Here is a 21,223-nt window from a genome sequence, read left to right on the forward strand (position 1 = left end):
AGAGATTGATTGGGGATACTGCTCATGAAAGAGAACAGGGAGGCAGGGAAAGCATCCAGAACGGGATGCAGGTCTGATATCCATGAAGGAGAGAGGGAAGAAAAGGGTCAGATGGGAACAGCCTCAGACCACAGTGAGCTCTGAGATGGTCTTGCCAGGCCAGTGGGAGCTCTGCATAAAGACTGCCCGCAGAGGAGTCCCAGCGGGGCAGAAACGTGAGCCCATGTACCTCCCAGGGTTCCCTGACAGCCTTCCAGGAAAGCACGTGGCCTTGGATTGAACGCCAGGTGGATTCTGAAGGCACTGCAGCTGAGAGCCATCAGCCACCTGCCCCTCCTACAGCAGCTTCTCTCTTGAAGGGAGAGCTGGGCAGAACACCTCCAGAGCTGCCCAGGCTGGGCCATGAGGAAGGGGAAGGAGGATTGTCTTTAGTCAGAAGGCACAGGGAGAGGTGGAGGGGACAGCATAGGCGAGGGCCCAGAGGCAGGAAAACACAAGGACTGTTCGGGAATCCACGTGGAAGCCCGTTTGTCTGGAATAGAGGGTGTGAGCAGTGCACTTGGGAAATTGAGGGCCAGGCCAGGGTGTTGGAGTGGCCTTGGCCTTGGGATGAAGGTTTCAGGGAGAGCCAAAGCATGAGGTAAGCCCTGCTTTTGAGATGAATCTGGCAGCGGTGTGGAGCACAGATGGGAGGGGAGACCTCAAGGTCAGGGGACTGTAGGGAGGGGCTATGGCCAGTGGTGCAGGCAACAGGTCATGAGGACATCAGCATCTGATGCTTGTTGTCACCTTGTCCCTGAGGAGGCCAGCCACAGCTCCATTAACTAGACTCAGGAAAAAGGAGTCGTTCTCCGTCACGTGCATTTTAGATGGTGGCTGAACGGGAACCAGAAATGCGGTCTGTCTGCTTCAGCCATGGTGGGTGAAAATGTCCGAGAGGTGGAGCCTGGATCCCATCTCCCGCCTCCCTGGGAAACGGAGGCAAGTTGGGTGGGGCCTTGGGCCCGAGGGCCAGTCTGGACTGAGCACAGGTCTGGCGCTTCAGCCTCTCACCTGCCCCTCTGCTGAGCGAGGGGCCGCAAAGCTCCCGTGTCCAGGAGCTCAGGCTTGTTTGCGTTTAAAGGCCCCTCACCTCCTCCCTCCAAACTGGCAGACCCTACCTTCTTGGTATGACCCCAGAGCTCACAGCACAGCCCGTTCCTTCCTGCTGATCTGCCAGCTCACCCCCACCCAGGCCCACCCCAATCTTATCCTCCACTGCTTTTCAGAGGAGTCCAGCCAACACAAATCTACATGTTTGTTTGTCTGCCTGTCTGCCTCTCCCAGTCTCTGCCTATCCCCGTCTCTCAGCTTCCGTTTCTTTCTCGTAGTTTCTCTTAGTCTTCGGTCTCAAATCCACGAGGCTTGGACCTTGTAGCCCAATGTGCCCCAGCTCATGGCCTTTCTCCAGCCCCAGATGGCTCAGGACTACAAACCCCAGCATGCACTATAGCCTGAGGTGCCTGAAGAGTGCTGGTGTACACCACCTGCATTCTGGGAATTGTAGTTTCCCCATCCTCATGCTCTTGCTAGGCCTCCAAGATCTCCCCAGTGGGCAGTCCCGGCCTCAGCCGTGGATGCTGGGTCTATCTGCTGACCTACCGCCCTCAGGGAAGCATGCGTCACTGGATGACAGGGTGGGGGTGGAGGCCCTGGAGGGCAGCTTCCTGCTCTTTTGTGTCCCCACTTGAGTCACGGGGGGCGGGGGTTCCAGGAAATCGTGGCAGGAGGGGAAGGGATACCCTAATGCCAGACCCAAGGACAAAGGGTCACTGCATCCTCGCTTGTCCCCAAGGAGACAAGGACTCAAAGGCAGGGGTCCAGGAGCGCTTAGATGTAGGGAGGGTGGTGAAGGAGAGTGCCAGGGTGACCCTAGAGGTCCCTGTGGTCACTAAGAGTCTGGGAATCCCACCCTGCTGACACAGTGCTCTCCTTCCACCTGACCCCCCGGGACAAGGCCAGTAAGGGCCAGGTAGAAGGCCTCCCCTCTGGTCTGACCACAGAAGGGGCTTTCTGACTCTCTGTCCTTCCGCCCTGCCATTCCCCTGCACCCCAGCTCCTGCTCTCCAGCCCCCAGGCACCACCGGACACCTAGGTTCCCACTTATCAGCCCTAGTCCTTGGAGCGGAACCCAGGCGTCCGGCCCCCCACCCTCCCGGCTGGTGGCATGGAGCCAAGGCTTCAGAGCCTCCCAGCCGGCCTTGTTCCTGTCCCATTGTGTGTGGGGCAGGGGCGGGGCGAGGGCCAGCACCAGAGAGACCCCTCCCACTGCCCCCTCCCCTTCCTAAGGAAAAGGCCGGCGCTCTGCGCGGAGCAGCAGAGCTGAAGCGAAGCTGACATGGGCAACTTGAAGAGCGTGGGCCAGGAGCCTGGGCCACCCTGCGGCCTGGGGCTGGGGCTGGGCCTTGGGCTGTGTGGCAAGCAGGGCCCAGCCTCCCCGGTGGCGTCAGAGCCCAGCCGGGCACCCGCACCCACACCCGCACCTGCACCCGCACCCCTGCCTGCGCCAGACCACAGGTGAGGCACATGGGGGCTAGGAGCAGGTGGCAGGAGGGTCACAGCCTGAAGCCGGGGGCTCAGAAGGGCTGGAGCCTGCAGCCCAGCCAGGAGGGCCAGGTCACCAATGCAAAAGCGCTGTCACTGTGGACAGAACAGGATGGTCAGGGAGGCTCAGACAAGAGACCAGCAACAGGGCCAGCAGGCAACAGGTGGAAGTCGGGGGTAAGGGTGCCACCTTACCAAGTTTGAATGGCTAGGGTTTGAATGCTGCTCTCCTGCCATGAGCTGTTTGACTTTGAGCAAGTTACTTAACCTCTCTGACCTTCCATTTATATAAAATAGGGATATAGCAGTACTTACCCCATGGGATTGTTTTAAGTTTCTAGTTCATGGCAAGACTTCAACAAACAGCGATGATTATTTAACAGGAGAAGAAAGGAACTGGGAAGGGTAGGAACAGAAGAGTGAGAAGATGGGGTCTCATGGAAGGGGGAGAGAGTTGGGCCAGGAGGCTCAGGCCCTGGGGTGGGAGGCTGAGAAGACAGAGCAGCTAGGCCCTTTTTCCCAGCTCCAGGCCCTCCTCCTAGTGGCCATCAACCCCAAAACCAACCCTGCAGCCCCAGCTCCCAGAAGGGCCTCCCTGGGCAGAGGTCCCTGGAGGGAGGAAGGATGAGCTGGGAGGCCAGGTGGGGTGCCAGGTTAGCAGGGCGGCTGAGGCTGCAGGCAGCTCCTCGGGGAAGGGCTCCGCACAGGCGCACCAGAGGCCTGAGTTCCTCCCTTCCTCCTGGCAGCTGGCCTGGCGGCTCTGGGAGGAAGTGATAAGGCCTCCGAGGCTTCCCTTCACACGATGGCCCTTGTCAGGAGGGGTGTGTGCGGGGAGGGAAATCAGGGCTGAGGAATCCCTGCTGGAGCTTCCCTCAGCATGGGCACGGGCTCCATCCCCTCAAGGTAAGGGCTCTTGCGACTTCAGGGGTTGGACACCCCATGTCCAGAGGAGGCGAGGTGGGTCCTGCACAGGGATGAAGACCAGCCTTGGGCCAGGGGCTCAGGGGTTCAGCGCCACAGCCCCGGCAACCCAGGATCTGGTGAGTATCAGCAGGCACAGGAGTCAGGGGGCCTGGGTAGAGAGGGGCCAAGCTCTACCTCTCCCGCCTCTGGCAGGATTCCTAACTTTTCTGAGCCTCAGGTCCCTCCTCTGTAAACGGAGATGCAAATACTGCTTCCCTCCCGAGGTGATTGTGAGGGCTGATGAGAGAAAATGTAAAAAAGCATATGGCAGGCAAGCAATAGATCATTGGGATTATTGATGCTGTCGGAGGGGTCTCAGGGGTACATCCAAAAGGAAGTACGCTCCTCCCCCATGACCCCACCCCGGCTCCCAACAGCCTTCCGCTTGCCCGGCCCCCGCAGGGGCCCAAGTTCCCTCGTGTGAAGAACTGGGAGGTGGGGAGCATCACCTACGACACGCTGAGTGCCCAGTCCCAGCAGGTAAGGCCGGGCCTCCCCAGCCCCTCAGAGTCAGAACGACTGAAGCCCATCCCCTCCTGAACCGGCCCCTCATCTCCAAAAAGAGGGCAGACTGGGAAGAACCAGGGGGGCTAAGGGACGTGCAGGGGTCTTTAGTGACTCTCAGCCTCCAGCCCCTGCCCTAAGTCCTGCCCTAACCCAGCCCAACCCCACCCCTGTTTCCAGTATCAGCCTGGACCCTGAACCCATGCCTCCCAGCCCCTCTCTCCCTCTGCCCCCGACCCCCCAATCCCTGCACCCCGGCCTGGTCCTGACCTTTGTGCTTGCTGCTCTCTCCACCTCCGCCCCCCACCCCAACCCAGGATGGGCCCTGCACGCCAAGACGCTGCCTGGGCTCTCTGGTATTTCCACGGAAACTGCAGAGCCGGCCATCCCAGGGCCCTCTACCTCCTGAGCAGCTGCTGAGTCAGGCTAGGGACTTCATCAACCAGTACTATGGCTCCATCAAGAGGTGAGACCTCCCCAACCCAGCCCCACAGCCCACCTTGTCCTCTGCCCTGGGTCCTGTGGAGACCTAGAAACAGTGATCCCCTTCCCCGGGATCCACTCCCACCCCCCATCCTGACACCACGGGCCTGAGCTCAGCACCACCACCCTCCCCGCAACACTCACACAAAGCCTGGGGGTCCCCATCCCACACGACTTCCCGCTGCTCCCCTCTCCTCCCCAGGAGCGGCTCCCAGGCCCATGAGCAGCGGCTTCAGGAGGTGGAAGCTGAGGTGGCAGCCACAGGCACTTACCAGCTTCGGGAGAGCGAGCTGGTGTTCGGGGCCAAGCAGGCCTGGCGCAACGCTTCCCGCTGTGTGGGCCGGATCCAGTGGGGGAAGCTGCAGGTGTGGCTGGCTAGCAAGCACTCAGGAGGGGGCCAGGGGACACAACAGTGGGGAGAAGGGGTGCAGGCAGCTCCTAAGCCTTCCCTGGGGGGTCCCAAGCCTCAAGGAGATCCCTGCCCGTTCCCTTAGACACTGGTACCCCTGGGGAGTCCTCAGCCCAGTAGCTAACTCCTGGTTGGTAAGCCCCATAGAAATGCCTCGGCTGGGTGGAGGGAGAAACACCCAGGAGCACTGAGTTGGTGAGGATAGCTGAGCAGTGATCCCTGGAGGGTATTGTTGGAGTAAGAGGAGCAGCCTTCTGGAAAAGGCCCCTGCCTGCGTCTTCCACATAGGCCTCGCCTACCCAGCCCAGACCCCTCACTTCAAACACACTGCTCCCTTCCAGTCTCCCAGTGCCTCAGCCCCACACCCACCTTCACACACCCACCACGTGACTCACAGCTAGCCTGGGTCACTGGAGCAGCCTGTGGCCCAGCACTAAGAGAAGCAAGCTGACCCACAAGGGAACTGAATTGGTGACCTTGGCCTCTTTGGCTGTAACTGGCCACCAAAGAATCTGGAATGAAGCCACATGCTCAGTAAATCCCAAAGGAGTCTCGAATAAAATAAGAACAATCCTATCTGACATGCATACTCCTTTAAGTTGTTCATAGTGTCAGCTCAACTTTGAACCCATCAGAGCTTCCATATTTGACTCTGCTCACTGCTACATCCCTCTCTTGGCCCCAGGCCAGCCACTGGCACCCCCTACCTGGTCACTAACACAAGTCTCCTCCTCCCTCAAGCAGGAAAGAGACCTCCCCGCCTCCTGCTAGGGCCTCCACTCAGCCAGTCAAGATGGCTCCTCTTAGCATCAGAATGTCAGGACAGGCAGAGTCCCCGGAGGCCATCTAGCGTAGCCACTCCCCATCATCAATGTGCTCAAAGGGAGTTGGATGACTGGCTGGGGTCACCTGCCCTTGCTTGAGCCCCGTGGGTAATGCGGAACTCACCACCCACACCCCTAGGTTGTCTCCCTATCAGCTGATGCCCTTCCCCAGTCATCACTTTGGCAGTCACTGGGTCCCTCCTCTGTACCAGGTACCAAGTCACCTTCTGTAGGAGTGGGGAGACGCCTCTAGCAAGGAGCTAAGGAGCAGACCAGGCTATGCCGGGTGTGTGGGGTGCAGCAGGAAGGGGTCAGTGCGGGTGCAAACAGTCAGAGAGGCTCCCCGGAGGAGAAGGAAGCATGGCTCACAGCGAGTGACACCCCCAGCATTTAAAGGCTGCCGACAAGGCCGCCCCTCCCTCCCCTGCCTCCTTACCTTCTCCTGGGGCTGGTCTCAAGACTCCCACCTCCCTCCTGTCCCCTATCTCGCTGGCTCAGGTGTTCGATGCCCGGGACTGCAGCTCTGCACAGGAGATGTTCACCTACATCTGTAACCACGTCAAGTACGCCACCAACCGGGGCAACCTCCGGTGAGTGCCCCAGCGCCGCGCGAGACCTGCCCCTCCTCCAGACAGCGGTGAGCTCGGGCTCTGACCAGCTCTTGTCCCCACGTCAGCTCAGCCATCACAGTGTTCCCCCAGCGTGCCGCGGGCCGCGGAGACTTCCGAATCTGGAACAGTCAACTGGTGCGCTACGCGGGCTACAGGCAGCAGGACGGCTCTGTGCGGGGGGACCCAGCCAATGTGGAGATCACTGAGGTGGGCCGGAGAGGCGGAGAAGGGGGAAGCCAGTCAATGAGGGCTCTAGGATGAGGCATGGGGGTCCAGTCAAAGACCTGTCAGTGAGGCAGGAAGAGGGGACCCTCACTAAGATGAAGGATGGGAGATGCCAAAGAAGGAGGTCCCTGGGTGGGCATGGAGAGCCAGTCAATGAGGGATCCCTGAGAAGAAGGATGGGAGATGGCTAACGAAGGGGGTCCCTGAGGAGGTCATGAGGTTGGATCCTCAGACCCACCTCGGGCACTGCTCCCCGCAGCTCTGCATCCAGCACGGCTGGACCCCGGGAAACGGACGCTTTGACGTGCTGCCCCTGCTGCTCCAGGCCCCAGATGAACCCCCGGAACTCTTCACTCTGCCCCCCGAGCTGGTCCTCGAGGTGCCTCTGGAGCATCCCACGTGAGCACGAGAGGGACTGGGTCAAGTGGAGGAGGGGGCTGCCCAGGGATAGCTAAGCAGGCAAGGCTCCAGACGGAACCTGATCCCATGCCCCACGCCCCCAGGCTGGAGTGGTTCGCGGCCCTGGGCCTGCGCTGGTACGCGCTCCCGGCAGTGTCCAACATGCTGCTGGAAATCGGGGGCCTGGAGTTCCCGGCAGCCCCTTTCAGCGGCTGGTACATGAGCACTGAGATCGGCATGCGGAACCTGTGTGACCCTCACCGCTACAACATCCTGGAGGTGAGGGCCAGCGGATGGGGAGGGGACGCAGGGAGCTGCATGCCCCACCCCTTCCCAGGCTGATGTCTCTGACTCGCAAACAGATCCACAGAATGTGAGCAACTGGAGAATCTGGGGGATGTCAGGTCCTCCTAAACTAGAGCTCCATAGGGCTCTGGAAGCTCCAAGGTTGGGGCAAAGGGGTGTGTGTGCATGTGTGTGTGTGTGAACATGTAGTTATTTTTCTGGGGATAGGATCTATACCCCTAAAGCTTTCATCAGATTCTCAAAGCAGACCTTGACCCAAAAAATGTTAGTTAAGACTCATTTTAGAGATGAGAAATTAAGGCCCAGGGCTGAGAAGTGACTAGCTCAGGGTCCCTATCTGCTCTGTGGTGCCTTGGCAGGCCAGAACCTGAACCAGTCCCAAAGTAGGCAGTCAGGCCACCAGATGGCCACCCACCCACCCTCACTCCTTCCCCTCACGAGTTTGAGACAGAGATGCTCTCCATCCACTCCCCACCGCCCTGTCCCTACTAATGTCATACACCCCTGCTCCCAGGATGTGGCCGTCTGCATGGACCTGGATACCCGGACGACCTCATCGCTGTGGAAAGATAAGGCAGCAGTGGAAATCAACTTGGCTGTGCTGCACAGCTACCAGGTGCACAGGCTCAGACTGGCCAGGAGGGCAAGAGGCTGGGGCTGGAAGAGAGGGAGGCACTTAGAAAGTGGGGCGGGACTTGGAAATAGCTGGAAGGAGTTCCACAGTCCAAGTGCCATGGGGCACGCTGGGCCTGCTGTTCTGGGGACACAGCACATACTATTCCAGGTGCTGCAAGATAGGGGCCTAGGGTGTGCCAGGAACCAGGCTGATGAGCGCATGCTCAGCACTTCTGGTCCCCAGGACATACTGGGTATTGCAGTTTGTGGGACACACTGGATTCTGGAAACTCTAATTCTAGGATGGAGGGCATTCTGAGCATTGCAGTTTGAGGAAACTAGTGCCCACTGAGTACTTCCATGGGGTCTCAGGAGTTTAGGTTATTTTGGTTTGGGGGGCAGGGCTTACAGATACTGGAGGCTGGAGCTGCTTTTGCACGCTGAACCTCGAGCATGACTACGCATGCTGCAGTGAGGGGCGACACTGGGGTTTGGGGGAACATAGTATATATTAGGTTTGGGGTCACCAGGGCACAGCGGAGTTTGGGGTGACAAGTAGTGGGGTCTGTAGGCTGAGCCTAAGCCCATCCCCTCCTCCCTCCCTCTCTCACCTCAGCTGGCCAAAGTGACCATTGTGGACCACCACGCCGCCACAGCCTCCTTCATGAAGCACCTAGAGAATGAGCAGAAGGCAAGGGGCGGCTGCCCTGCCGACTGGGCCTGGATTGTGCCCCCCATCTCAGGCAGCCTCACCCCTGTCTTCCATCAGGAGATGGTCAACTATGTCCTGTCCCCTGCCTTCCGCTACCAGGTACCCACCCCACTGGCTCTTGCCCACTGAGGCCAGCTCTAACTAAGAAGCCCCCAGGGGCCCTCTGACCTTCTGTTTTCTTTACTCACCTCCCCCTCCGCTCCCCCCATCACTCTCCTGCAGCCAGACCCCTGGAAGGGGAGTGCAGCCAAGGGCACGGGCCTCACCAGGAAGAAGACCTTTAAGGAAGTGGCCAAGTAGGTGCCCTAGGAGTGCTGCCCTTCTCCCACCCCCAGGGGACCAGCCCCTGCCAGTCTGGGCCGGTGGGAAGGTACATCACCCTCCACACCCACCATCCAGTGCCCCAAGACCATGCTGTGATGGGGTCCAGACAGTGCACATTGGGAGGTCCCATCTCTGTGTGCCTGGGACCCCTCACCCCACCCTCACCCACAGTGCGGTCAAGATCTCTGCCTCCCTCATGGGCACCGTGATGGCGAAGAGAGTGAAGGCGACAATCCTGTATGGCTCCGAGACCGGCCGGGCCCAGAGCTACGCACAGCAGCTAGGGAGGCTCTTCCGGAAGGCTTTTGACCCCCGGGTAGGACTGAGCCAGAGAAGCAGGGATCTGGAAAGAGGGAGGGCTGCCTGCATCTTCAGATGAGCCCGGGAGGACAGGAGAGGGTCATAGTCAGGGCCCGTGGGGGACATGGAAACCACAAGGAGTCAGGGACCAAGTCAAGCCTGAATTTGCCCTGCCAGGGAAGGCCAGAGAGAGAAGGACCAGGGCAGCAGGCCTGAGTCCCAGACGTGTGTTTCTTCCTCGCCCACAGGTCCTGTGCATGGATGAGTATGATGTGGTGTCCCTCGAGCATGAGACGCTGGTGCTGGTGGTGACCAGCACATTTGGGAATGGGGATCCACCAGAGAATGGAGAGGTGAGGCCTGCCAGGAAAGGGGCCACTGGGAATGAGGGGAGACTCAAAATGGAGTGGCTGGGCAGGAAGCCCCCACCCCATGTTGGAAAGTGGAGAGGCCATGAGTGTCCCCGAGAGTGGGAGCATGGACCTTCCACTGGGACCCGTGAGCATGTACAAGGCACACTCCAGGCCCACCCATGTGGCTGCCCCGCAAGCACGCACATCTGCTTCACTGTGTACCCAAGTCACTCCATTATCAATGCCAGTTTTTAGTACGTGGCAGGCACTTCTTGGCTGGCCAACGAGGTTGGACTGCTCTAGGGCATTGACAAATGAGAAAAACAGGAACACTCCACTTAATACACAATTTCAGCTTTTTCTTTTCTTCTTTTCTTAACAAAAGAAAAGAGCACTCAGATGCCAACGGAGATTAGGTAACTTCACTTTCTGAACAAATCTTTAAAGAAAAGATGAGAATACCAGCATTCAATCCTTTGTTGTTACCCATTATCTTTCAAGCTTCTCTGCTGGTGCCCTTATCTGTTTCGGCTTCTAGGTGACAAACGCTTCCTGAGCACTAAGTACTCCAAGGTGGAATTCTGTAAGACTTCTCCCCTGCCTTGCTGCCCACTTCAGCCCTCATTCTGATCTGCCTTTTAAAGAAAAATAGAATCACTTTTTTTTTAGTATAAAAGTAGTATTTACACCCATCTGACCCACAACCCTACCAAGATAAGAACATTTCCATCACCTAGACAGTCTCCTTGTCAATTCCCCAAGTCAATCCCCTTCCCAGCTAATCTCCCTACCAAAAGCCACCACCATTCTCCTTTCTGTCACCTGGGTGAGTTTCGCCCGCCCTAGGAGGTCATACGGAGGGGAGCACAGTGTGCTGGCTTGTTTCACTCAGCCTGCTTTGAGTGATTCAGTAGTTCGTTCCTTCCTACCGCTGAGAGCACTCATTGTGTGAATACACCCGGGCTGTTTCTCCACGGTGCTGTTGATGGACACTTGGGCTATTTCCAGTGTTTGGCTGTTATGAATAAAGCTACTATGAACATTCTTGTACTAGGCTTTTGTGGGCTTATGTTCTCATTTCTCTTGGATAAACACCTAGGAGTAGAACTGCTGCTCAGCGAGTAGATGTATAACTTTTTTTTATGAAACTGCCAAACAGCCAAACAGATTGAACTGTGCCTTTAAGTTCTGTGCACTTCAATGTATGTAAATTTTACCTCAAATTTTTACAAATGGAGCAAACCTAGGACTATGCCCTACAGAAAATGGGGTATATTCATTAAAGACAGGAACAAGAATATTTATAGCAGCATTGTTCATAATGCTCCCACACTGGAAACAATTCAAGTGACTATCAACAGTAGACTGAATAAACACATTGTAGTCTATTCAAATGCGATGCAGCTATGAAGGTGAACGAATTGCAACCATATACAATACACTCTGATCTCAAAACATCAGGTAGAAGGAAAGAAGCCAGACACAAAAGAATCAGACCACAGGATTCACTTTGTATCAAGTTCAGAAAAAGGCGAAACTACTGAGAGTGGTTGCTTACCCCGGGGGTCAAGCAGGGTGGTGGTGACTGGGAGGGGGCATCAAGGTGACTTCCAGGATGCTGGTGATGTTACTTGATGGGATGCTGATTACACAGGTAGGTTCAGTTTGTGAAATCTATAAAGCTGTACATTTATGCTCTGTGCTCTTCTGTATGTTGCACTTCAACAAAATGTCCAAAGAATAAAATTAAGGCAGTACAGTCTAATTACAGCGAACCTGTAGACCCTGCACCCAAATGCATCCACAGTCAACACCGAGATGCTCTGGCCTTGCCGCATTCTGTTTTTTCCTGTATGAAGGTTGTTCCACGTAGTTCTAAGCTGTTTTCATGGGAGCATATGAGGCAGCGCAGCCTTGTAGAAGGTGTCGGTGCCACAAGTGATCAGGGCAATGCAGGGAGACTGAGAGCTGTTTTCCACCTATCAAACTGGCTAAAATATTAAGGACTGGTCACATCCAGTGTTGACAGAAGGGAGGAAAGAGCACTTCTCTGCCCCGATGCTGGAGGACGGTCTGACGCCCCGTTAGGCTTTTGAATCCTCTCGACGATTCCACTGCTAAGGACTACCCTACTGACATAAGCAAAAGAGGGAGCAGGCACTGATGAGTGTAGGATAGCATTGTTCATGGACCACCCAAATGTCCTCAGTCAGAGGGAAGTCTCATACACGATGGTACATACAAATGATGGGATACTCCGTAGCCATTCAAAAGAATGAGGTCAGCCTTAGCGTGTTGACCTGGAAGGACATCCATGACAGCTCATTGATAAAAAGCAGGTAAGTATAGCACAGTCTATGGGGCCGGCCCTGTGGCTTAGCGGTTAGGTGCGCGTGCTCTGCTGCCGGCGGCCCGGGTTCGGATCCCGGGTGCGCACTGACGCACCGCTCCTCCGGCCATGCTGGGGCCGCGTCCCACATGCAGCAACTGGAAGGATGTGCAGCTATGACAGACAACTATCTACTGGGGCTTTGGGGGAAAAATAAATAAATAAAATCTTTAAAAAAAAAAAAAGTATAGCATAGTCTCATTTTTACTTTTTAAAAATACTACAAATACAGATATATATGTAAGTACAATGAAAAGACTAGAAAGTTAGACACCTGCCTGTAGTGCACGCCTTGTGAGCCGAGACTGGAGGGAAGATAAAAGATTTTCTCTTTTATTACTTTACATGCCTCTGTAATGTTTTCAGAAAGCCAATACCTCTTTTGAAATTTTCAAAACAAATTAAAAGTTACAAATAATAATACTAAGGCCCAGCCTGGTACAGTTTTAAACTTCTGTATAATTTGAAATAAAACTAACTATGCCGCCCACACTTCCCCTCGCCAGAGTTTTGCTGCAGCCCTGATGGAGATGTCGGGCCCCTACAACAGCTCCCCTCGGCCAGAACAGCACAAGTGAGTGGGCATTTGGAGAGTTCGCCCTCTGTGTCTCAACAAGCCGGAGGACAGGTGTGGGGAGGCCTGGGCTCCCACCCCAGCCAGGAAGCCCTCCTTCCTCTGACCCGCCATCACAGCCCCCAGGGCTCTAAGGGCCGTCAGTCCTGAGGTCTCCTTCAGAGAGGGGAGAGGAGGCAGAGCAGGTCCTGGAGTCCTGGAGACCCCCAAGGATGCGAAGCCAAGCCCAGGGGCAGGGCCTTTCCTGCCCCAGATGCAGAGCCCCTGAAGCTGTCCCCTGGCTGTCTGGGGCTGCGTCATGTCTTCAGTTCCCTGTAACACCGCTGTCTTTGTCCTCTCTTGCCAGGAGTTACAAAATCCGCTTCAACAGCCTCTCCTGTTCAGACCCACTGGTGTCCTCCTGGCGGCGGAAGAGAAAGGAATCCAGTAACACAGACAGCGCAGGGGCACTGGGGACCCTCAGGTCTGGGGACCTCAGCGAGGGGAGGGGTGCCAGGATGGCAAGCTGCATGGACACACATGGGCTGGGACAGGGGTGGGCTCCAGTGACAGCTCCCTGCACCCCAGGTTCTGTGTGTTCGGGCTGGGCTCCCGGGCATACCCCCACTTCTGTGCCTTTGCTCGTGCGGTGGACACACGGCTGGAAGAGCTAGGTGGGGAGCGGCTCCTGCAGCTGGGCCAGGGCGACGAGCTGTGCGGCCAGGAGGAGGCCTTCCGCGGCTGGGCCCAGGCCGCTTTCCAGGTGAGCCCCTGGGCCTGTCCTGACATCCGACCCCTGCCACCTCTTACTGACTCACTCCAGCCTGGACACCTCCTCCCTAGACCTGCAATACTGAGGCTGGGGGCCTCACTGCTGCCCTGATTCTGTTTGGTTCTCTAGTCCCTTCCTGTTTCTTCCAAAATCCACCATCATTTTGCCACTGCACAGCCAGCTCTCTGGCTGTCCTGAGTAGTGGACAACATGGCCCTAACAACATGGCAGGTGGATGGCAGGCAGGAGCCTCAGTCAGGCAGAGGCTGGGCCCCCTGAGTGGGCGCACAAAGGGAGGGGTGCAGGGCAGGGCCTCCTGCCCAGGGCCGGCAGGATGGAGGGAGAAGGAAGGATCAAGGATGGGTTAGACAGAGGCGAGGGCTAAAGCTGAGGCCAGCACGGAAACTACAGGAAGTCAGAGGCCGGACAGGCTTGGGGTGGTGCCTGGACTGGAGGGGACTGTAAGGAGGGGCGGCTGCTAGGGCTGTGACTTTTTAAGCCTGGGCTTCCTCCGGAGGCAGCTCTGGCCGGTCCGGGGAATATGCCTGGAGCTGAATGGGGGTCCTTCTCCCAGTCCAGACCCTGTCCGGGGGAGCATGGGCCCTGCCAGGGTTCTGAGGCTTGAGCTCAGCAGGTCTGGACGGACGGAGAGGAGGGCATGCTAGGGGGTGGGCAGGGGAGGGCCACCTGGCCCAGGTGGAGGGTTTACTGGGGAGAAGGGGGAATGGAAAACAAGACTAAAGAATCTAGACCAAGAAAAGCAGCTGGAAGTTAGGAGCTGATGAAAGAAGGGAGGACCCAACATGAAGTTTAGGGGTACCACTCTGGGGGCTCAGGGTCAACTGGAGGAGCATCCAGCTAGAAGCAGGAAGACTCTGAGCTAACCAGGGTGGTAGCAGTGGAGGTAGGAAGGAAGGGAGGGGGCCAAGGAAGGAAGGAAGAGATATAAGCCTTTACACACACAAAAGAGATTAACAGGTCTGGTGATGGGGTGGGAGGGGAGGGAGCAGCCAATCCTGGATGAGCCCTGCATTCCAAGCCGGGTACTGGCCTAGCAGTGTGCCAGACTTGCTCCTGAGTAGAAACATAGGACCCACCCCTCGCAGGGATCCTGCCCCAGGGACCACCTCCAGCCCCCTGTGTGCAGTGTAGGGGAGGACAGACCAGCCATAGACCCCTCCCATAGACCCCACCCACCTGAATTGGGTGTCCCACTCCAGGAGCACTTAAGGGCTTTACATAAAGTATCTCATTTAATCTTCACCTGAACCTAATGAGATGTAAAGAAGGGGAAACTGAGGCATGTAAAAACTAAGTACAGGAGTCAGAATTTGAATGCAGGTCTGAATGTACAGGCGCATTCACTGAGTGCCACTGTGTGCCAAGCACCGTGCTCCCCGGGACACGAGATTAACACGCGCCAGATCGAGTAACTAGTGGGTGTGACACAGATAAATAGGTGCAAAAGGGGGCTAGTGCAGCAGCGAAGCCCTGACACAGGCAGAAAAATAAGGTGCTGTCAGCCTCAGCCTCCGTTTCAATCCCATTCTCCCTCCTGCCACTGGGGCTGCTGATCACAGATGAGCAACTCCCGCTCCTGGGCCCCTCCACTCCTGTAGCCCCAAGAATGGAGGTGGTGACTGGGGACCCAACAGGCCCAGCTCAACCTCCCATATCAGCCCTCGTGAGCTCCTCACTGCTTGGGCCCTCCCTGGTGGCCCGAGGTCCTTGGCCCTCACCACCTTGCCCCTCAGGCCTCCTGTGAGACTTTCTGCGTGGGTGAGGACGCCAAGGCCGCTGCCCAGGACATATTCAGCCCCAAACGGAGCTGGAAGCGCCAGAGGTACCGGCTGAGCACCCAGACTGAGGGCCTCCAGCTGCTGCCAGGTGCGGCCCTGACCTCGCCCTGACCCTGCTGGCCCTCGAGGTTCCCTAGGGTCCCAGGAAGAACTCTCGTGGGGGCGGGGGGGGCAGTCCCTGGCTCAGTCTTAGTCTCATTTGCCCTCTCCAGGCCTGATCCACGTGCACCGGCGGAAGATGTTCCAGGCTACAGTCCTCTCAGTGGAAAACCTGCAAAGCAGCAAGTCCACGTGAGGAGGACCACACCTCCACCTGTCCCCACCCCTCCTTCCCCAGACCACTGCACCCTCCTCTCACATCCTGTTTTCCTCCTCCCCATGCCCTGCCCCCTGTAACTGCCCCTTCTCCCTACCCCCAGCCGGGCCACAATCCTGGTGCGCCTGGACGCTGGAGGCCAGGAGGGGCTTCAGTACCAGCCAGGGGACCACATAGGCATCTGCCCACCCAACCGGCCCGGCCTCGTGGAGGCGCTGCTGAGCCGTGTGGAGGACCCGCCGCCAGCAGGCGAGCCCGTGGCAGTGGAGCAGCTGGAGAAGGGCAGCCCTGGTGAGGAGCCGTGGTCTGGGGCACAACAGTGGGAACCTGCTCCATCCTCCTGGCCCCAGGGTCCCCTCGGGTGCATGGCCTATCAGAGGGCTGCCACCTCTGCTCGCAGCCAGCCCAACTGCCCCTAGAGTGGCTGTGCTGCCTCCTGCCAGGCTAGCCTTGTTGCTGGATGGTCCACACATGTGGCTCCTTTCTCAGAAACCACCCACACATCCCCAAAAAGCTGTCCCTCCCTCTGGGCTCCTCCCAAAGGCTCCCCCTGGCAGCGTAGCCTGCCCTGTAGCTGGCATGGGGTCTACCTTCTGCTGCACCACTGCCTGGGGTTAAAATAAGTTGGGTGGGGGAGAGGCAGAGGAGCCCATACCAACCCAAACCAGCCAGAGACCTCCAAACCCACACACAGGGGCTGCCCAGACAGGCCCACCACTGCTATTCAAGGGCAAGGGCTCCGACAAAACACCATGAGGCATGGGCAGTCCCCATGTACCCCCCAAGAAGCAATCACCACACCAGACAATGCAATTCTGGCTGGCCCCTTCCTCAGAGCTCCCCTGTGCACCACCCCCAGGTGGCCCTCCCCGCAGCTGGGTGCGGGACCCCCGGCTGCCCCCGTGCACGCTGCGCCAGGCTCTCACCTTCTTCCTGGACATCACTTCCCCACCCAGCCCTCAACTCCTTCGACTGCTCAGCACCCTGGCCGAAGAGCCCAGCGAACAGCAGGAGCTTGAGACCCTCAGCCAGGTTGGGGGCCACTCCAGTGGGAAGCAGGGGCTAGTGGGGCAGAACAAGCTGGGGAAGGGAAGCCCACCTGGCAAACGTGTACTGGGGCTTTAAGACCCAGCTCCAGTCACTCATTCATCTCTGACTCTCAAGGTCTTAAAGAGCCAGGCACAGAGAAGTGTTGCCCTGAATTGAGGAGGGAGAAATCCCAAGGAGGCTCAGCTTGGGAGGGGTCAAGAAGGGAGGTCAGGGCCGGCCTGGTGGCACAAGCAGTTAAGTGCTCGCGCTCCGCTGCGGCGGCCCCAGGTTCGCCGGTTCAAATCCCAGGCGCAGACCAATGCACCGCTTGTCAAGCCATGCTGTGGCGGCGTCCCATATAAAGTGGAGGAAGATGGGCAGAGATGTTAGCCCAGGGCCAGTCTTCCTCAGCAAAAAGAGGAGGACTGGCAGATGTTAGCTCAGAGCCGATCTTCCTCACACACAAAAAAAGGGAGGTCAGCAGGCAGGGCTGGGAGGTCCCATTGCACCATGCCCCCCACAGGACCCCCGGCGCTACGAGGAGTGGAAGTGGTTCCGCTGCCCCACGCTGCTGGAGGTGCTGGAGCAGTTTCCATCGGTGGCACTGCCGGCCCCCCTGCTCCTCACCCAGCTGCCCCTGCTCCAGCCCCGGTACTACTCCGTCAGCTCGGCCCCCAGCGCCCACCCCGGAGAAATCCACCTCACAGTAGCCGTGCTGGCATACAGGACCCAGGGTGAGGCTGCGGGGACAGGGACAGGGCCACACAGTGAGCCCGGGATGGGCCCCTCACTGACCCCTTCTTCTCCCCAATCCCTAGATGGGCTGGGCCCCCTGCACTACGGAGTCTGTTCCACATGGCTGAGCCAACTCAAGGCTGGAGACCCTGTGCCCTGCTTCATCAGGGGGTAAGTGAGCACTGTTGGGGATGGAGGCAGGAGGGGCATCAAGAAGTGTCTCTCCAAGCAGGGGTGGACAAAGTGCCACATGGATGGCCAGGGACAGACAGAGGAATCGGTGGGCAGTTACACAGAGTTAGGGTGGAAGCTTTGGTGAGGGGCAGGATTGGGAGCGGGGAGGACCTACTTAATACATCAAGGATAGGGTGTCCAGTCAAACCACTTCAGAACTTTGGCTAAGCTTCAGGCCTTTCACTAATTTGGACTTAGGGTCCTGCCCTGAAACTACAGCTTCCAGAGACAGGGCTGGGATTAGATCAGCAGACCCTGTTGCTTTTAGAAGGGGTACTGTGTTCCTCACTACATCCTTGGGGTCAGTGTGACGTTGGGAGGCCTGGCACCTGGGAACTGTGCCCTGTTCAAGAACAAGGCCCCACGTAGTCCGGGGAGAACTAGTTAGATTACCATAGTGTCACTGAGGACTCAAAGAAGGTGAAGGATCTCAGAACACACTTCCCTCATGCTGTGTTCAGAAGTCTTGTCCCATCCAGCAGCCAGGAGCCGAAAGCCTCGGGTGGGCCTAAGAAGAGTTCCCAGGACGGCACTAGCTAGGCCCAGTGACCCAAATCCATCCAGGAGGCTAAATTACAAATAAGCTGTACTGGGCCTGGCCCAGTGGCGTAGCAGTTAAGTGCGCGCCGCTTTGGTGGCCCGAGAGTTCGCAGGTTCACAGGTTCGGATCCTGGGCACGCACCCACGCACTGCTTGTCAAGCCATGCTGTGGCGGCATCCCATATAAAGCAGAGGAAGATGGGCATGGATGTTAGCCCATGGCCAATCTTCCTCAGCAAAAAGAGGAGGACTGGCATCAGATGTTAGCTCGGGGCTGATCTTCCTCAGAAAAAAAAAAAAACAAATAAGCTGTACCAATCTAATGAATACAAACCAAATACCAATATTGAGGATGATTTAAAATTAACACACTCCATGAACCCATTATGAACCAAAAGACTGTCCTTCCCTTCCCTATATTTCAAAATCTCCTCAACTTAGACGTCAAACCTTCTTCAAATAGAACAGTATTTCCTTTGACCCATCCTCCAGAGACGACAGGTCCAGGGAGTTTCTGCCTGCAAGCAGAGTTCTTTTAATAAACACATCGTGCTTACTATGAACTAGGTGCTGTCATAAACACATGACAAGTATTAACTCATTTTCAGTGAAGCTGGGTTCTCCCCTCTCCACCATGCCAGCCACCGAGGTTGGTAAGAACAGGGGCTGGAGAAGCAAAGGTAGCCTTACGAGTGTCTCTCGGCCAGGGCACCCTCCTTCCGGCTGCCTCTGGATCCCAGCTTACCCTGCATCCTGGTGGGCCCGGGCACCGGGATCGCCCCCTTCCGGGGATTTTGGCAGGAGCGGCTACACGACATTGAGAGCAAAGGTGAGGCTGGGGGCCAAGGGAATGACCAGAAGGCAGGAGGGAGTCACACAACCTAGGGACAAAGGGGCAGGGCCTGGAAGGCAGGAACCAGGTAGGAAAGAGGGCAAGGAACCAGGGTCACAAAGGTGAAAAGAAGCTTATTAGACCAAGGGAAGGGGGAGGGCCTAGTGGCAAGGGCAGAGCCCTGCTGGTCTGACTTCCTGGTGCCGGGCACAAAGTAGGTGTTGGATGGGACTAAGGACAAACGGACAAGGGGAATTGGAAGTCTGGAGAGGATGGGGCTGGAACACAGAAGACAGAAATGCCCCAGGTGGACTCTGGACTGTGCCAGAGCTCAACTAGGTGTGTCCAAGACCCAAGGAAGCTACAGGGTGTTCAGGTTGGGCATGGGGTGCGCAGGGCAGCTGGTAAATCAAAAGAAGGGGGCTGGACAGAGAGAAAGGTAGATGTGTGGGAGCTGAAGGAGGGGGAGAATACCGGGTTGGAGCAGGGAAGAGGCTAGATAGAGTCCAGAACTGCAGTGTTAGACAGTGCAAAGGGCGTGGCATCCTGAGTCAGAGGCCCCATGTCCCAGTGCGGCGCCACCTCTGGTCATTCCACCCGAGGGAAGTCACCATCTCCTGTGAGCTTGGGCTTCTTCTCTGTAAATCAGGGTCAGGCTTTCTCTGTGAAAGCATCCTGCACTCTCCTAGAGACCAAAAAGCCAAGAGTGCTTAATTCTGCCCGAAAGGGCTGTCAGCCCAGGGCGAGGGTAGCGAGTCGGAGGGGTGGCTGCGGCTGCGGTCCCCGGGAAGGGGCTCTCCCAAACCGCACTGCTGCTTGCAGGGCTGCAGCCTGCCCCCATGACCTTGGTGTTTGGCTGCCGATGCTCCCAGCTCGACCACCTCTACCGCGACGAGGTGCAGGATGCCCAGCAACGCGGGGTATTTGGCCGCGTCCTCACCGCCTTCTCCCGAGAGCCCGACAGCCCTAAGGTGCGGGCCTCTGAGGGCGGGGATAACCTGAAGCTAGGGAAAGGGAGAAGGACCGACGTGCGCTCCAGCGGGGCGCACAGGCCCAGGCCCGGCCCCTCAGTTCCCACCCAGCGGCACTCAGGCACCCGGGCCCACTCGGCCCCACCCGCGTGCCCAAAGCCCCTTTTGGTCTCACCCATCCTCACCAAGCCCCGCCCCTTGCTTGGCTCCGCCTCTCTAGACCCCATCCCTGCGCACTTAGGCCCCACCTGGTCCACCAGGAATATTTTCACATCTAGGGCTCGCCCTCCCCGCCGGGGCCCACCCTCCTCTCTCTTCCCCTCCCCTCCCCTCCTCTCCCCTCCCCTCCTCTCCTCTCCCTCTCCTCCCGTCCCGCGCCCCCAGGACACGTCCCTAACCCCGCCTCCTCTCAGACCTACGTGCAGGACATCCTGCGGACGGAGCTGGCTGCTGAGGTGCACCGCGTGCTGTGCCTCGAAAGGGGGCACATGTTTGTCTGCGGCGATGTCACCATGGCAACCAGCGTCTTGCAGACGGTGCAACGCATCCTGGCCACGGAGGGCGACATGGAGCTGGACGAGGCCGGCGACGTCATCGGCGTGCTGCGGGTGCGGAGGTGGTGGTCCCGGGGCGGGGCGGGGCCCTATCGTAGAGGGGCGGAGCCCTGGGGGCGGGCCCCGCTCCGGTGCCGAGCTCCGACTAGGGTTCTGATCCGCTACCCTCTTTCCCGCAGGATCAGCAACGCTATCATGAGGACATTTTCGGGCTCACGCTGCGCACCCAGGAGGTGACAAGCCGCATACGCACCCAGAGCTTTTCCTTGCAGGAGCGGCATCTGCAGGGTACAGTGCCCTGGTCGTTCGACCTGCCCGGCCAAGACACCTCCTGCCCCTGAGAGCCCTCCTGCTTTCTACCCCAGTCCCGGAGAGGGGTCGTCAGTCCACTCTGGCTCTGCCGCTCCCCTGTCGGCATGACCAGGACCAGCCACCACCCCTTCTCTCCCCTCGTCTGTCCAGAGTCTGCCGAGACTCGCCTTATTCCTGGGAATGAGCGAATGTCCCTTTCTCTCTCTAGGCCCCTTCCCTTACCCCGGTCTGACTAAATCTGGAAGGCCCCTCCCAGCAGTGGTATTCCAGGGCCCACTGTCACCCCTTTCGTGTTCTTTAGGTGAATTTTAAATCCCCTTACCTCTCTCAGGACTATCTTATCTTGACACCTAATCTCTAAATGATTCAAATATTTATTATTGAAGATTCACCATGAGACTGGACCAGATGCTATGAGAGCTACTAAGATGCCTAACCCAGCCCCTGTCAATTAAAATTATATAATGACAAGCTTTGTCTTTTAACTTGTGCAGATGGGGGGGTGGGCGGGGTAATTCTTTGCACTGAGTTCCAGTGTACACGCTCCACTCTGACCCGGCACTCTGGAAACACGGT

At 57.7% G+C, this 21,223-nt stretch overlaps 1 protein-coding gene across 2 annotated transcripts; it reads left to right on the forward strand.

The window, feature by feature from the left end:
- Positions 1-2,377: 2,377 nt before the first annotated feature.
- NOS3 (nitric oxide synthase 3) lies at positions 2,378-21,111 on the forward strand. Of its 2 annotated transcripts, XM_014787630.2 has the most exons (26): positions 2,378-2,556; positions 3,924-4,026; positions 4,368-4,516; positions 4,736-4,898; positions 6,265-6,356; positions 6,443-6,584; positions 6,862-7,001; positions 7,106-7,280; positions 7,822-7,923; positions 8,539-8,733; positions 8,857-8,930; positions 9,130-9,274; positions 9,507-9,611; positions 12,507-12,574; positions 12,921-13,037; positions 13,142-13,316; positions 15,080-15,212; positions 15,337-15,415; positions 15,544-15,731; positions 16,300-16,472; positions 16,993-17,203; positions 17,288-17,375; positions 18,686-18,807; positions 19,633-19,781; positions 20,195-20,389; positions 20,515-21,111. In XM_014787630.2, exons 1-26 carry the CDS (start codon positions 2,378-2,380, stop codon positions 20,674-20,676), a joined length of 3,624 nt encoding a protein of 1,207 aa, XP_014643116.1. In that variant the 3' UTR covers positions 20,677-21,111. The 2 variants fall into 2 exon arrangements, with proteins under 2 accessions (XP_014643116.1, XP_087289100.1); XM_087432974.1 differs by having other exon boundaries at positions 16,993-17,375.
- The last annotated feature ends 112 nt before the right edge of the window (positions 21,112-21,223 follow it).

This window comes from Ceratotherium simum, chromosome 1 (assembly GCF_057802395.1).
Source record: "Ceratotherium simum simum isolate JZ-2026a chromosome 1, ASM5780239v1, whole genome shotgun sequence".
NCBI classification, from domain to species: domain Eukaryota; kingdom Metazoa; phylum Chordata; class Mammalia; order Perissodactyla; family Rhinocerotidae; genus Ceratotherium; species Ceratotherium simum.

What these genes read in the sequence shown, in the direction of transcription:
- NOS3 (XM_087432974.1), top strand. Translation starts at nt 2,378, where the DNA reads ATGGGCAACTTGAAGAGCGTGGGCCAGGAGCCTGGGCCACCCTGCGGC. An exon ending in GCTGGAGAAGGGCAGCCCTG is followed by an intron (nt 15,732 to 16,299) that starts GTGAGGAGCCGT and finishes CACCACCCCCAG; the next exon opens with GTGGCCCTCCCCGCAGCTGG. An exon ending in GTGCCCTGCTTCATCAGGGG is followed by an intron (nt 17,376 to 18,685) that starts GTAAGTGAGCAC and finishes TCTCTCGGCCAG; the next exon opens with GGCACCCTCCTTCCGGCTGC.